We start from the raw sequence: 13,224 nt of genomic DNA on the forward strand, positions 1-13,224 counted from the left end.
CGCCTCAGCGCTCCAGCTCTCCATTGCGTACCGCAGTCCACCCCGAGGCACTGTCACATAAATTCGTGGGCCATAATGGGATCGCACTGTTACTTTTCATAAGTGAAATTATTTACTTTCCGGATAATTAGAACATGAACATGAACATTACCGCGTGTACGTACATCTAAAAAGATAGACTTTAGTAATTTGATTTACAGGAGTTGAAGATTACCTCCTTGCTTTAAACCATTTCTGTTCATGTTTCTGATAATCTGTGTATTGCATTGAGTGACTGGATTTAGAATTGAATTGAATTGAAACCTTAGTTATTTTTGTAATGCATACATTAAAAAACATAACATTTTTCTTCAGTAGAGCAAAAAGCAAGGTTTACGGGGACTAATCTTGTCGATTCCTACAGTGTTTACAGGAATAAAAGGAAACCACATTTTTTATATCACAATAATTTATTTTTACAAATGATTTATGGATCACAACAGCTCTAAAGGCAAAAATTTGTTAAGTCGGACAAAAATATTAAAACGATAAGAAATCTTGTAAACGAAATAGAAAATTAACAAAGGCAAAAAATGAAAAGACTAAGAAAGGAATCAACTAGACGGCGCGAAGGCACTATAATTCCATTAAGCTAACACGTTTCACAAACTAAACCTTACGATTTGAGCTCATAATAATCCATCTTAACAATTCCCTATCTATAACAACCCGAACGGTCACTCACAGTGATAAAATTTTATAATTACAAACTTCACCGATATGGAATATTACTACACGAAAAATTTTGGTCCCATTTTTGGGTCAACGAGCACGTAACTAGATTCGTCCTACAAACACTTACCCTACAGTTAACGGCTATCGTTAAGTATAACAATATTATCTAAGTAAGTATTAGCGCCGAGACGTCGCACCTGTATTAAATAAAATAATACCGCAATATTCGATTATGTACAACTCGGCGGTCGGCGCTCTCGGCCCGCTTAAGTGAGAACACATTTTTACAAGCTCCGTACTTTGCTGGCGTATAATTATGCATTTTGTACCGTCGATGTAGGAGCGCGATTACTTCACGAACTCGAAACGTCTAAAGCCCTCAAACGGCACGTTTAAAACTTTCATAGACTGAGCGAAGCCATCGCAAATGTTGGAGAAACATATTCGTATCGCCGGTTCGAGTTCGCGTAATCGGGCCCCTACTAAAATATACACAAATTGACTTATTCTAAAATATCTACACGGCCGATGGCTTGTAAACAAGTAATACGTGTCAACAACACGACGCTTCACACTCGCGATCTCACAATACAACGACGAGTCATTTAAATTTGTTACAAAACTGGACAAATTTTAAAGATGTATAATTCTATATTGTGATATAAACATGCACGTGATCCATAAACAATTATTAAGTTATAAATGAATCGCCGCTGTTATATATGGCCGAAGAATCATTTCACGAAAATACGATGTCATACGTTGATTTTCTCATATAAATATTTCGACCTTAGTGTTTTCGTGAAATAAACTTAAGTGTGTAAAATAATGTGATGTAATATAGATCTGCACCAGTTTTGGTTATTTTAATATCTTGGCACTTCTCAAGAGGCAAAGCGTAAATCCGTCTAAATTGTACTTATAAAGGCACATCACTACATTTATTAATGTATTCACAAGTGTATAAGAGATTTATGAAATCTGTTCAATAAAGACAACATTTCGGACCTCATTAGGTATCCTCATATACTTACTAAGTGGTTTGTATTAGTCTAAACCTTCAGCAAACTTCACTTTCCGCTAATACAATTGTTAGTAGTCCTAAGCTAAATTTCGGATGTAGGAGGGTTTTAGTAAATTGTCTATAAACCCAATAAAGGAGAGTGCCCAAATCAGTTGTTAAAAATATTTTATTTACATAGTTGATTAATTAAAAAAAAAATATATTACGCAATTTTATATATAAATTTGGTAAAATCGGACAGTCTCCTTTATTAACAAATTCTTTACCGAAACGCTTAAGGGGTTAGCTTGAAGGTTCGCGAGTGCGTCAGAGTCGTTATTGCCGCCAAAGGCAGCAAAGCGCTCGCTAGCAAAGTACAGCTCTGTCTTGTGCTGTGCGCAGACGCAGGCAGGGTGCCGGACAACCGCAAAGCTCGCCCCGGGCGTGACATAACTTTGCCGGTTTCTCATAATCCGGCTGGAATTTCTTGCAGAGTGCGAGCACGGACGGCGGTGAAGGATGGGATTTGCGCGACACCTGTAAGTAGACCTGCATATGAGTTCGAATTTTCTGTACTCGAGTGGTTTTATTTGCGGCTGAAAAACTATACACTAAAACAATTGCAATCGGAAAAATACGGTTGCACTTTTGTAACTAAAGCACTCTTTCGTCTCTTTCTGTCATATTGTGTCTACGCTGTAATGAAAAAGACGGATAAGTTAAAGTTTTACAATTCAACTTGTATATGAATAAAGGGGATACGATAAACTTATATATAAAATAATATTAATCCGATATTGTCAATAATATAATTATTAATTTAAATAATAGCTCTCAACTTGAGGGGGTTTTGAAATTGTTCCTATCAAAAATCAAAATACTATATTCCTTAAAGAATGTACAATTTATTTCAGGCCAAGTCTGCAAGCGAGGCATTTTAAAAATACAATAATAGCCTGAAGATCGATATATATATATAGCGCAGCGGTCATTTATATAAATTATGTCATATCATACCAAGGTTAAAATTACAATGATGAAATCAACCTATCACAAACCAACCACCACAATAAATCCTTCTGAGTATCACATACATTAATATATTTTAGAATACTTTCTATACTTTACGCATTTCTGTCCATGTACCATCAACGTGCGTATACGTAACCACGTACGTTGTGTACGTACCTTGGGCGTGGAAGGCGCGTCAGGAAAGGGCGGTGAAGGTGAGTCGTCTCTCGCGTGTTTGACCGCTGCAGCTCGTTCTTCCTCTTCACGTGGAGTAGGCGATCCACGGGGATCTGGCTCTGAAACCAAACATATTACTTTTATTTATCCATAAACAAACCAAAACTTTATTGTATGGGAAAATATAGAAGAAGTTTGATAGAAATTAACTTAATGAATATAGGATTAAATTATTTGTCAGCTTTTAGACAAAACAGGAAAGTTTTACTAACTCATCTTCATTAAATTAAATGTTCAGCCATTTGACGTTCCAAGTTTTTTTTTGGATTTCAAGCCTAATGTTAAAACGTCAAATTTATAAGCAACTATGGCTAAGAACCGTTGATGACGTTTGACATACAATTATTTGCCACGCGGAATTATTGGCGTTACATTAATTGAAAGAATTGTGTTGAATAAATAAGAAAGTAAACATTAGTTTTAATACGTAAAACTCTTAAAGCATTTAATAATTTTTTATATATATTTCTATTCCTTTTTATTTAATCTCCTTATATATATATTTAAACAATATTCCATTTATTTTCCATTAAAAATATAATTTCGTGTGTATAAATTGTTTTAATTGACGGCAAAAGCTAACCTTTATCTTCATGTGTTCCATTTGTCGTACCATTACATTTGCTAACACCGTTATGCCCGTTGACTCCGTTGACGCCATTAACGCCATTAACGCCGTTAACTCCTTTTCCATCGCCGTTAACTGTCTCATCGTCGCCGTTATCTGTGCCGTCATCGTCTGCTTCAGAGCCTACTTCGGAGTCGGCGTCGAAGCCTACCCCGACTATGACTCGTGGGATGTCCGCATCGTCTTTCAACCAGGGGTGCTCCAGGCACTCTTCCACTGTAAGACGGCCCCTGAAACGTGCCAAATGTTGAGGTTAATTTATTATGCCAACTGCTTATTACGCCGTTTGATGGTAAATACAGACCTTTGTATGTATAAATGTTAAGATTTTTTATATAAAACGTGTCGTGTTGGAGAATTAAGATCAATGTCAATAATATTTGTATACATACAGATACATTACTCCACATTAACTTACATAGGATCCACTACTAGGGTCTCTTTGATGAACTGCATGGCGCGTTGAGACACGCCCCAGAAGAGGTCCTTGGGGAAGGACAACTGGCACTGTGCGATGTTGAGGTAGGTCTCCTGCTTGGTGTCGCCCGCGAACGGGGAATACCCGCTAAGAAGCACGTATGCTAACACTCCCACCGACCAGATGTCTGCTGCTAGAGACAACGGCTCGTATGACAGGATCTCTGGCGCTGAAATAATACAGCTGTCCTATGAATTTTGATCTTATTTTTCTTCTTTTATTATCATACAAATTAGAACTTAATTCTCAACACCATTTATTAATGCGATAATTTGAATACCACAGATCAGCAGATTATGTTACTGTAAAATTTATTAATGACAAAAGTACGGACTTGTCAACTAAGGATTTTACTTATTTGTTCTACACTCACCAACATAATCCCTCGTGCCTAGTATCTCCCTGACATGCGCGGCGGGTTGTATCGCACGACTGATACCAAAGTCGCAGATGACCAGCTCCTCGCCGCCGGCGGTGAGTAAAAGGTTCTGCGGCTTCAGGTCCAGGTGAGCTACGCGGCGGGCATGGAGATGTGCCAGTCCTTCCAGCACGTGGCGGAGGGCTCTTCTGGTAGCGCCTTCTGTGAGCCGCTCCTCTTCATCCAGTAGACGTTGAAGTTCACCACCCGCGCATAACTCCAAAACTATGGCTACTTCTGTACGTGTTTCGTATACCTGGAATTTAGAAATTTGCCATAAAAGAGGGAACTTTATAAACGATAGTATCCAGGCTATCTTTCTTGTCTATTATTCTAAGCAGTTTTCTATAAAAGTTAACATGGGTAGAACATTATTTTATTATATGTTAGCAAGTATCGTATCTTTAAGATATATGCCGCAAAACTAGAACTGACGATAAAATATAGATTTGTGTTTTTAAAATAATCTCTATTTATTATGCATTGTTCTTGTTTCTCTGAATTGTTGAAATGCTTGTTTTATTTTTTCTGTTATAACTGTTAAAAATATGTTTCTTGTCTGCTGTTATGCTATTTTTACTATTGTAATATACAATTTATTAATAAGTAATATATATAATACCTCAAACAGTAAACTCTTCACGTTTTTAAATTTTATTGTACAATCGAATAAGTAGGAATGTTATTGATTTAGCTTACGCCTGTAAGTGTTTGCGGTTAGTATCAGTAATTAAATACGGGTGGGTGTTATGTCGCATTCTTGTCCTATTTATATCATAACATTACCAGACACGTGTCTAAACACGTGCTAAATGACAATGGGATTATGTGATAAGTGGACAGTTAATTTTATTTCGTATGTAGTATACATTTAGTACGTCACATAAAGTAACCTACATAATAGTGACACAAAATAGTGGGTCATTTGGACCGCCTCTTATTTTTTTGTGGACTATCGGAAAATACTAGAAATTTTTAGAAAAAAAGATTTTTTTGTTTTTTTAGAACTTACCTCGTGTAAGCGTACAACGCGTGTACTGTCCGAGCAGAGGGCTAGCACGGCGACCTCGTGCTGTATCTCGCGTGTGGTGTCGGCGGCACGCCGTCTTTTGCGTATAAATTTGGCGGCGTACTCCACACCAGACACCAGGTGGCGGATCTTTCGGACTGACGCAAATTTGCCCCTGAAAATGAACATACAACTGTCAGAAAATATTATCCTAAATATTGGCTACCGTGAAGACAGTCAACGTAAGCCTTATATAGCCTGAATCGCGATACAAAAATAAGGTGGAAAGGACATCAATCTCTATATTATATACACATTAATTCCGGGACATATTAATCTCCCGCCGTAATACCGCATAATTTTATGATCAACCGGCGCTTGCGTCGTAAAATAAACGCTTTGCCAAATGGGAAATCGCATAAACAAGAGCACATCATCACCTTAATGAACAATAATTTCAACGCATAATTTACTTTTATTATGCACCTCTGCTATTTTGGTTCGCTAGAATTTTACATGTTAACATGAATCAAGGAGATACTCGCAAACAAGGCAATAAAGCTTTTGCTCTACTACGTACAAAACAGAAGAGAAATCTAGACCGGATAGTACGTTAAATCTATCATCAGATCATGAGGAAGCATGTGTCAAAAACATCTAGCAATTTGAATAGAGGTGCAATCGAGCGTACGGAACAGCTACAAAAGACAGCTACAGCAGCGCGTGGACTCTCATATTTGTGGCATCATTGCCGGTCTTTTAAGGAGGATAAGGATTTAAAGTATGCTATTTTTTCTAAAGTATGGTTCATATTTCTAAATAAGCAAAAGAAAATAGTGAAAGTCAAGTTTAAGAAATCGATAAACACGATTCGATCGATTAACAAACAGTTCCTTAACATATTTATATCATGAATAAATGATGTTTTGTATGGTTTTTTATAATTATTATTATTTATACATTAATTTCACACTTAATATTTTCTAAGGGCTTACAAAAGAAGCTATAATACAATGAAACGAAATAGTTAGCAGGAATCATAAAGGCTGGAATGTATAGCCATGGGTCAATTTCGTAAATTCGACAAACATACGATAAACGTCTCATAACAGCGCCAACATTTATCACAATAATTGCTTGCTTCTTGACGTGTTTGCACTAAATTGTGGATAGGAATCATCAGCCTGTCCGAGAAATTGCTCCAAGTGAATTATTTTAGTGTGAGCGCATTCCATCTAAATGTACGTTCCTTATAAACGTATCTAAAGTTACTATCGTTTTAATGCAAAAATGTCAACTGTTTGATAGTATTCAAATTAGATTCTATATTATTAATAATTTTTAATACCGTGTGACGTATATGTGTTTGTTAGTTCTGTTATATTTTTGTTTATTTTCAAAATAACACAAGACTGATAAAGACAGAAAACAGTATTCAAATCGTTCTTACTTACCTTCCAATTAATGGCTGGTATTTTTTTAAATAAACGTGGTACGACTCGAAAGATCTTTAAAAATAAGATTTCAATATTTTTTTGGGTTATTCGATTGTAAGAAAGTTGCATGGATCTGGTTAGAGCTGCGCCTTCTTGACTTCTCACGTCATTTTCGCACGTTATATCCTTTTTCTAACATATTTGTACAAGTATTTGATTGTCCTAATGTGTGTGATTATTGCGAGCATAAAATTAAAAAAAAATATGTGAGTACTTCAAATAAAAATACAGCTACTAATATAACACAACTTGTACTTAAGTCGATTTGTTCCGCCTAAGGTCATAAAACAAGATGCGAGAAAATCTAGATCCTAAAGTCTAGACTAACTAAATGTTTCCAGTTATTAACAGTGTTCAACAAGGCATTCGTTTCGTTACGGTCTGGAACAAATAGTTAGCTCCAAGTAGAGAATATGCACTTTCGTCGCAATTAACCGGCGTCTGCGCAGGCGCCGCTTCTTCTAAGCACGTTGTCAGCGTACAAGTTATGGTATTTAGATAAACAAGTGATGTATGGGAACTAATTGTATTCTCATTTTCTAGTGAAGGATTTAATAGCACTGGTACTCATGAATTAAGTTTTAAATTATTTTTAATCTGCTACGAATTAATATTTTGTTTGTATCACTTAAAATAGTATAATAAGCCATCAAGAAAAATGATATATAATTTACATACTCCATTTTAATAGTCATATAATATAGTAAGTTCTGTTACAAATTAAAATGCATATTTTTAAATAAAGTAATTAAAGTTTCAGCAAAAAATAAAAAATACTTTATTCGAAATGGCAACCTTTTATACAGGCTTTTGATCTGTTTGGCCACGAATCTATGGATTTACGCACTGTTTCCAAGGGAAATTTCGCCACTGCTTGCTCTAAACATTTTTTAGGAGACTCAATGTCACCGTGTCGTTTACAGCAAGCCATGTCCTCTATAACTGACCATAATTTGAAGTCTAAAGGACTAAAATTAGGGCTCTATTGTTAGTATTATTCAATTGTTTTGATCTGCCTATCGCCACAGAAGGCATTTTGATCGGTCCACTCTCTTTAATTGTACAGATTCATTTAGTGCATGTCTTGTATATCGACGATAAGCACCGAGCTTTCAGGTCTTGTTTTATAATACGCGATTACATATAATACAGAACTCTAGCGGGAACTTTCATTTCTCGCGATAAGATTTTTTGCTTTCCAATTGGTTTCCGACAGCATTAACAGCCTTTGTAGTTCAAACAGCACACGGCTATCCCAATCTTTTCTGGTCTTCGACAGACAAAGTGTTTTTTAACAGATAGTTGAGAGCACGATATACGAACATACGGCTGACCCCAAGCTTTTGAAATGTCTGGAATATAACCCACGGCTCCATACCCACCTTGTCGAAGGCGATCACTGCCATCTTATTTTCTCTAACACCCCATTCCATATTGTAATTTGATAATGAACACGAAATAATATTTGAAATGGCGCAAAATCTAAAATAATTAAAAGGTTGAAAAAAAGAAAAGTTTTTATATAACAGTATTTATGACCAGATTAGTTATATATACCAAAAAGTAAAGGTAAATTAAGAGAGTTATAAACGTAGTCTAACTTTTTATTTTTTAAGGAGATAATAAATAATAATAATGACGTTTTCCGTTATAACATTTTTAGTATTAACAGTATCGTTATGTGTTATATAACACTAATTATGTAGTAGGATGTTTTTGTTGTTGTTTGGTGATTTTATTTAAAATTAGGTATGTTTGGTCTTGAAAGTTAGACATTTTACACGCTTTGAAACGATGTTTCGGAAAAACAATTTGACGCAAAGAAGAGGTCATGTCTAGTATAGACATAACTAATTTACACAAATTACCTAAGAATTACCAACTTGTTGATGAGCATCAATATCAAAACTATTCAGAACACGTCACTCAACACCTACATGGAGACCGTACATTTATCATCTTAATAATCAAAGTATTTGTGAAACTACTTAAAATGTACACATTTGTATTTTAAAAAAACCATGGCGCTGCAAACATTGATCTTGGTCTTATATTTCTATATCTGTTTCGTGATCAATTGTTTCTAATAGACAATGAACTGATCAGCTTTAGGACGGTTTACTTACGATATTTTCCTCCCCGATACGAGCGAGTATTCAATGCGAATATATAAAGTCCATTGGGCTTGGAAACTACGACATCAAAGACGAGAGACGCATGCGGCTAGGGTAATATCGCCTATTATTATTATATAAATGAATAAAGAATAATGTTAAGACGCCTTAGCACTACTGCTTGCCCGATAATTTACTTGGTTTCACTAATAATTCAGAGCTGGGGTGTGAGAATGTAAAACAAAACACGATATGATATAAATCCCATTAGCACTTAACTCTTCATAGCCTCTCCCCCTCGTAAACAAACACAAACGAATTTTCCTTTACTGTCGCTGAGATTAACGCGTAAAGCAAACGAATTCTTTAGCTTTAGTTGGTCATAAAAAGCTCAAACAAAAACTTATCTCATATTGATTCGAATCAATTGCACGCAATAGTTCCTATATTAATAATATGTAATTCCAAAAAATACATTCCTCAATTATTTTTTTTTTTGTACCTTTGTATTTAGTTTTATTTGTACCAAGATGGCCAATCACTACGTTAGTAATTTAATTTAATCTAATATATATCGGTATAAGTAGCAATAAACTAATACTTAAAATGTTAATATGCAGTTAAACCATAATTTATACATTTAAAGGCAAATTACATTACATTGTATGGACCTCCGTTTACGCGTTACCATTTTGCTCTCGTTATAGAAACATATAATCAATTACTGATAAATTTTCACGTCATTAGAATTTACAGACGATAGGTAAACAGGGTTGTCAATAAGAAATTAATAATCTTATACTTCTATGACAAAAGACACACCAGACTTTTTATCATAAATTCTATATTATTGGGTTACGGGAGTACGAGTGTAACAATTATTGAGATTAGCAATAAGCATGGTGAGATTTTGGATGATTACGAGTGTTTGGAGAGGCACCACAAGGTATGAATAAAACAATACTTATTTTTGACGTGGAATATTTTTTTCAAGACATCGACAAGGCATATCTATGAAAAATTCGCATACCAAATAAACTTGTTGACTAAGGTAATCGAATCACATGTCACCTTTTTAGAAGGGCCTAGCTGTCTGTGGCTGTGGGTTCCAGCTAGGACAACCCATCAAGAACATTGAATCTGTAGGCTGCCCTTCCCATGTAACAATTTTATTAGGTACACCACAAGCGTGAATTATCGGCGTACCTACTCTAAGCTTCTTGTAGCCCAAAGAAGAAATAACGTCGAATACATGAGTGGGTAAAAAAGTAACACAAGGGTTTACTGCAAGTCAGAAAAAAAAAACATGTTAAAACAGACAATATCGTATAAGATAGATAATTATATATAGATAATTTTGTATAAAATGTGTTTCTAATACCATAAAAAAGTATTATTAAGATTACAAACGGAACGAACGGACTACTTTATAATTAAAAATTATCACTTAAATTAAGCTTAATAAAGCTTCTTAAATATTTCAAAATTGATTTTTGACAACCCTCGCGGTTCACGCAACGAGCAGGCATCCCGCTCTATTAAGAAATTAATATACATAATAATTTCTCTGATCGGTCGTAAAAGAGCGCGCATCTCGAATGGATCGATAATATTGATAACGATCGTAATCGAGTTATCGGGTTTAAATTGTCGACGCTCAATGGCGCAAGTTCATGGTTTACGCTATTACGTAACGATATCTAAGATGACTTTACATTTCCTACGAGCTGTGCTAGAAACATCTTATTGACAAGTCGACAGCCGCTATGTTCTGTTATAATTATATCAAAAATATCACTACAGTTTTCTAAGTTAAAATATATAAAAGTTATATTAGATAATATGAAATCGTAAAACATGATATGTCAAACGTACATTTTAAATTCCAATGACAAATAGTCAGAAAAATGCATAGCAAGAGCTTCCATTACTATTATAGAAAATCTATGGAGCACATGGCGTATAGCTCCAAAAGTAACCACGACAATTTAGATACAAGTTCATAAAATACCTTATAATATCATTATATACCAAACATAATAAGGACGGTCCAGATGATTTAATATCCAATGTAGACATTACTGACGCCTAGCGATGACGTTTTATATGAAAAAATGAGTATTTTATAAGTCGCTCGCATATTCATCGCGACTCGCAGCTCGTAAATACTTGTTGGTGGTCGGTCAATTGATGGTAATGGCAATGTATTGTGACAATGTACCAGACACCAATGCACCCGCGGCATTACTGCTTCCATACCTCAATAACTGCTCTTTTTGTGTCATTTCATTTAAATTGAGGCAATCATTCTTTTCATTCTAGATATTATTTCAAATTTAACAATAAAAGAGAACTAACATAATATAACTTCTTTAACCGTTATAAACGCGAATTTATTTTGTAATTAAGATATCAACATATCGATCGCACTCCCAGTTCAATACTGCACTAAGTCAAAACAGAACTTATTTGAGTATCGACTAAAGCTGTTAGATGAAAAATGATTACCAAGGTTTTTAGATATTGTGTGATGAATCAAATGCTTATCAGTATGGCATTAGTTAATTACTGCAAAAAGTTCACATAAAGCGTTAAATCCCGACTTCAAGTTAATTCACTGTTGTAAAACTATTGAACCAATAAAATAAAAAAATATATCTATATACTCGGTCTTCTGATTGATTCTGAAATAATGCAGTGTTATCGTATCATATTATCGTAAATATACAGCAAAGAATTATATGTTTCAATTTCAAGAATATATCATGTTAATGTGTACAAAATAAACGTTTAGTGAAGATTATCTACTAAAATGTCATTAATACAATGTAATTCATGATTTATTCCGTGACCAAGCATTTCTGCCTTTCATCTTAAAGATTACAACTCCGACGTCTTATTCAAAACTGAACAATGAAACGATCACATCGTTGACCAGCTGCCGCGGCAGGTGCTCGTCGCCGAATATCGGTTTTGCCTCACGCACATCTGCGCCTACTGATACACAATCAGGAACAGAACAAGTAATTAGTATCTTTGCATATTTATAAAGATCTAACCGACAGGTGTTCGTTAAGAGTTAAGCCATAAATAACAACATAGGTTTTAATGGGATACACAATGTTTCATTAAATTTATCTCATCAGGCATAAACACAAGAACAGAGTGATTTCCCTTGATAGAGACTATAAGTGTTATTGGACAGACATATATTTCTAATCTCCTTTTTAGTACATTACATTAAGAAAAACACTTTTTGAACGGATTAAAGTTATGTATTATTATTAAAAACTTATAATCACCGTGATACGCACGCTGAAAAGCACGCGAAACGTCGGAAAAAAATTAAAATTTAGAATTATGTAAATAATTATAAGTTTTTAATAATAATACATAGATTTAATCCGTTCAAAAAGTGTTTTTCTTAATGTGTAAAAGCTATTTTAACAAATGACAATACATAAGATTAGTTTTTAAATTAGTCACTAGTTATAGGCAGTAAGATAATAGATCGTAATGTAAAATGCTTTGTGCATAGACATTATTTAAAGGTAGAGATTTTTCCCATCGTGCTTTAGTTATGCTTCGTGGTTGTATTGATTTATCAATTTACAACATAGCTTTATCTATATGCCTAAGAACAAGATAGGACTACTACAGGTACCTACTTATAAAGTTGACGTTCCTTTAAAAGGGCAGAGTCGGAAAGAAATTTTCTTAAAATGAGAAATAACATCCTTTATAGGTTAACGGATCGATTATACGTGAGATGGCGGGCAGTGGGTATCCATCGGCAAGGTCGCCAACGAGTTTGACCCACTTACCTGCCATAAGGGCGGGGATCTTTTGTATCGATTTTGACTCATGACACACTTTACCGTTCAGTTATATCACCACTAAGTGCAATATTCAAACCAAAAGTATGGCACAAATATTGAAATAACTTTTAACGTTGTAAAAAAACTACTATAAAGAACTAGCGTAAGCTTAAATAGTAGAAGTATGTTATACAACATATACATACATACAATTTGTTAAATAATATTTTATGATCCCAAAACCTTATAAAGCACATCTTGATACGCAAAGTAAAACACATAAATTGTTTACCTTCAC

General features: G+C 34.6%; 1 protein-coding gene across 2 annotated transcripts in view; it reads right to left on the reverse strand.

The window, feature by feature from the left end:
- Positions 1-447: 447 nt before the first annotated feature.
- LOC123718759 (death-associated protein kinase related) overlaps positions 448-13,224 on the reverse strand; it is a 152,458-nt gene continuing 139,681 nt past the window's right edge. Inside the window, exons 2-7 of one of the 2 annotated variants that reach the window (XM_045675538.1) lie at positions 5,502-5,673; positions 4,445-4,745; positions 4,012-4,240; positions 3,549-3,823; positions 2,906-3,024; positions 448-2,266 (exon numbers count right to left, since the gene is read on the reverse strand). In XM_045675538.1, the coding sequence (XP_045531494.1) occupies positions 2,084-2,266; positions 2,906-3,024; positions 3,549-3,823; positions 4,012-4,240; positions 4,445-4,745; positions 5,502-5,673 (1,279 nt within the window). In that variant the 3' untranslated portion in view covers positions 448-2,083. The remainder of the gene's footprint in view (positions 2,267-2,905; positions 3,025-3,548; positions 3,824-4,011; positions 4,241-4,444; positions 4,746-5,501; positions 5,674-13,224) is intronic. The other variant, XM_045675546.1, reaches the window with a different exon arrangement.

Source organism: Pieris brassicae, chromosome 2 (genome assembly GCF_905147105.1).
Source record: "Pieris brassicae chromosome 2, ilPieBrab1.1, whole genome shotgun sequence".
NCBI classification, from domain to species: domain Eukaryota; kingdom Metazoa; phylum Arthropoda; class Insecta; order Lepidoptera; family Pieridae; genus Pieris; species Pieris brassicae.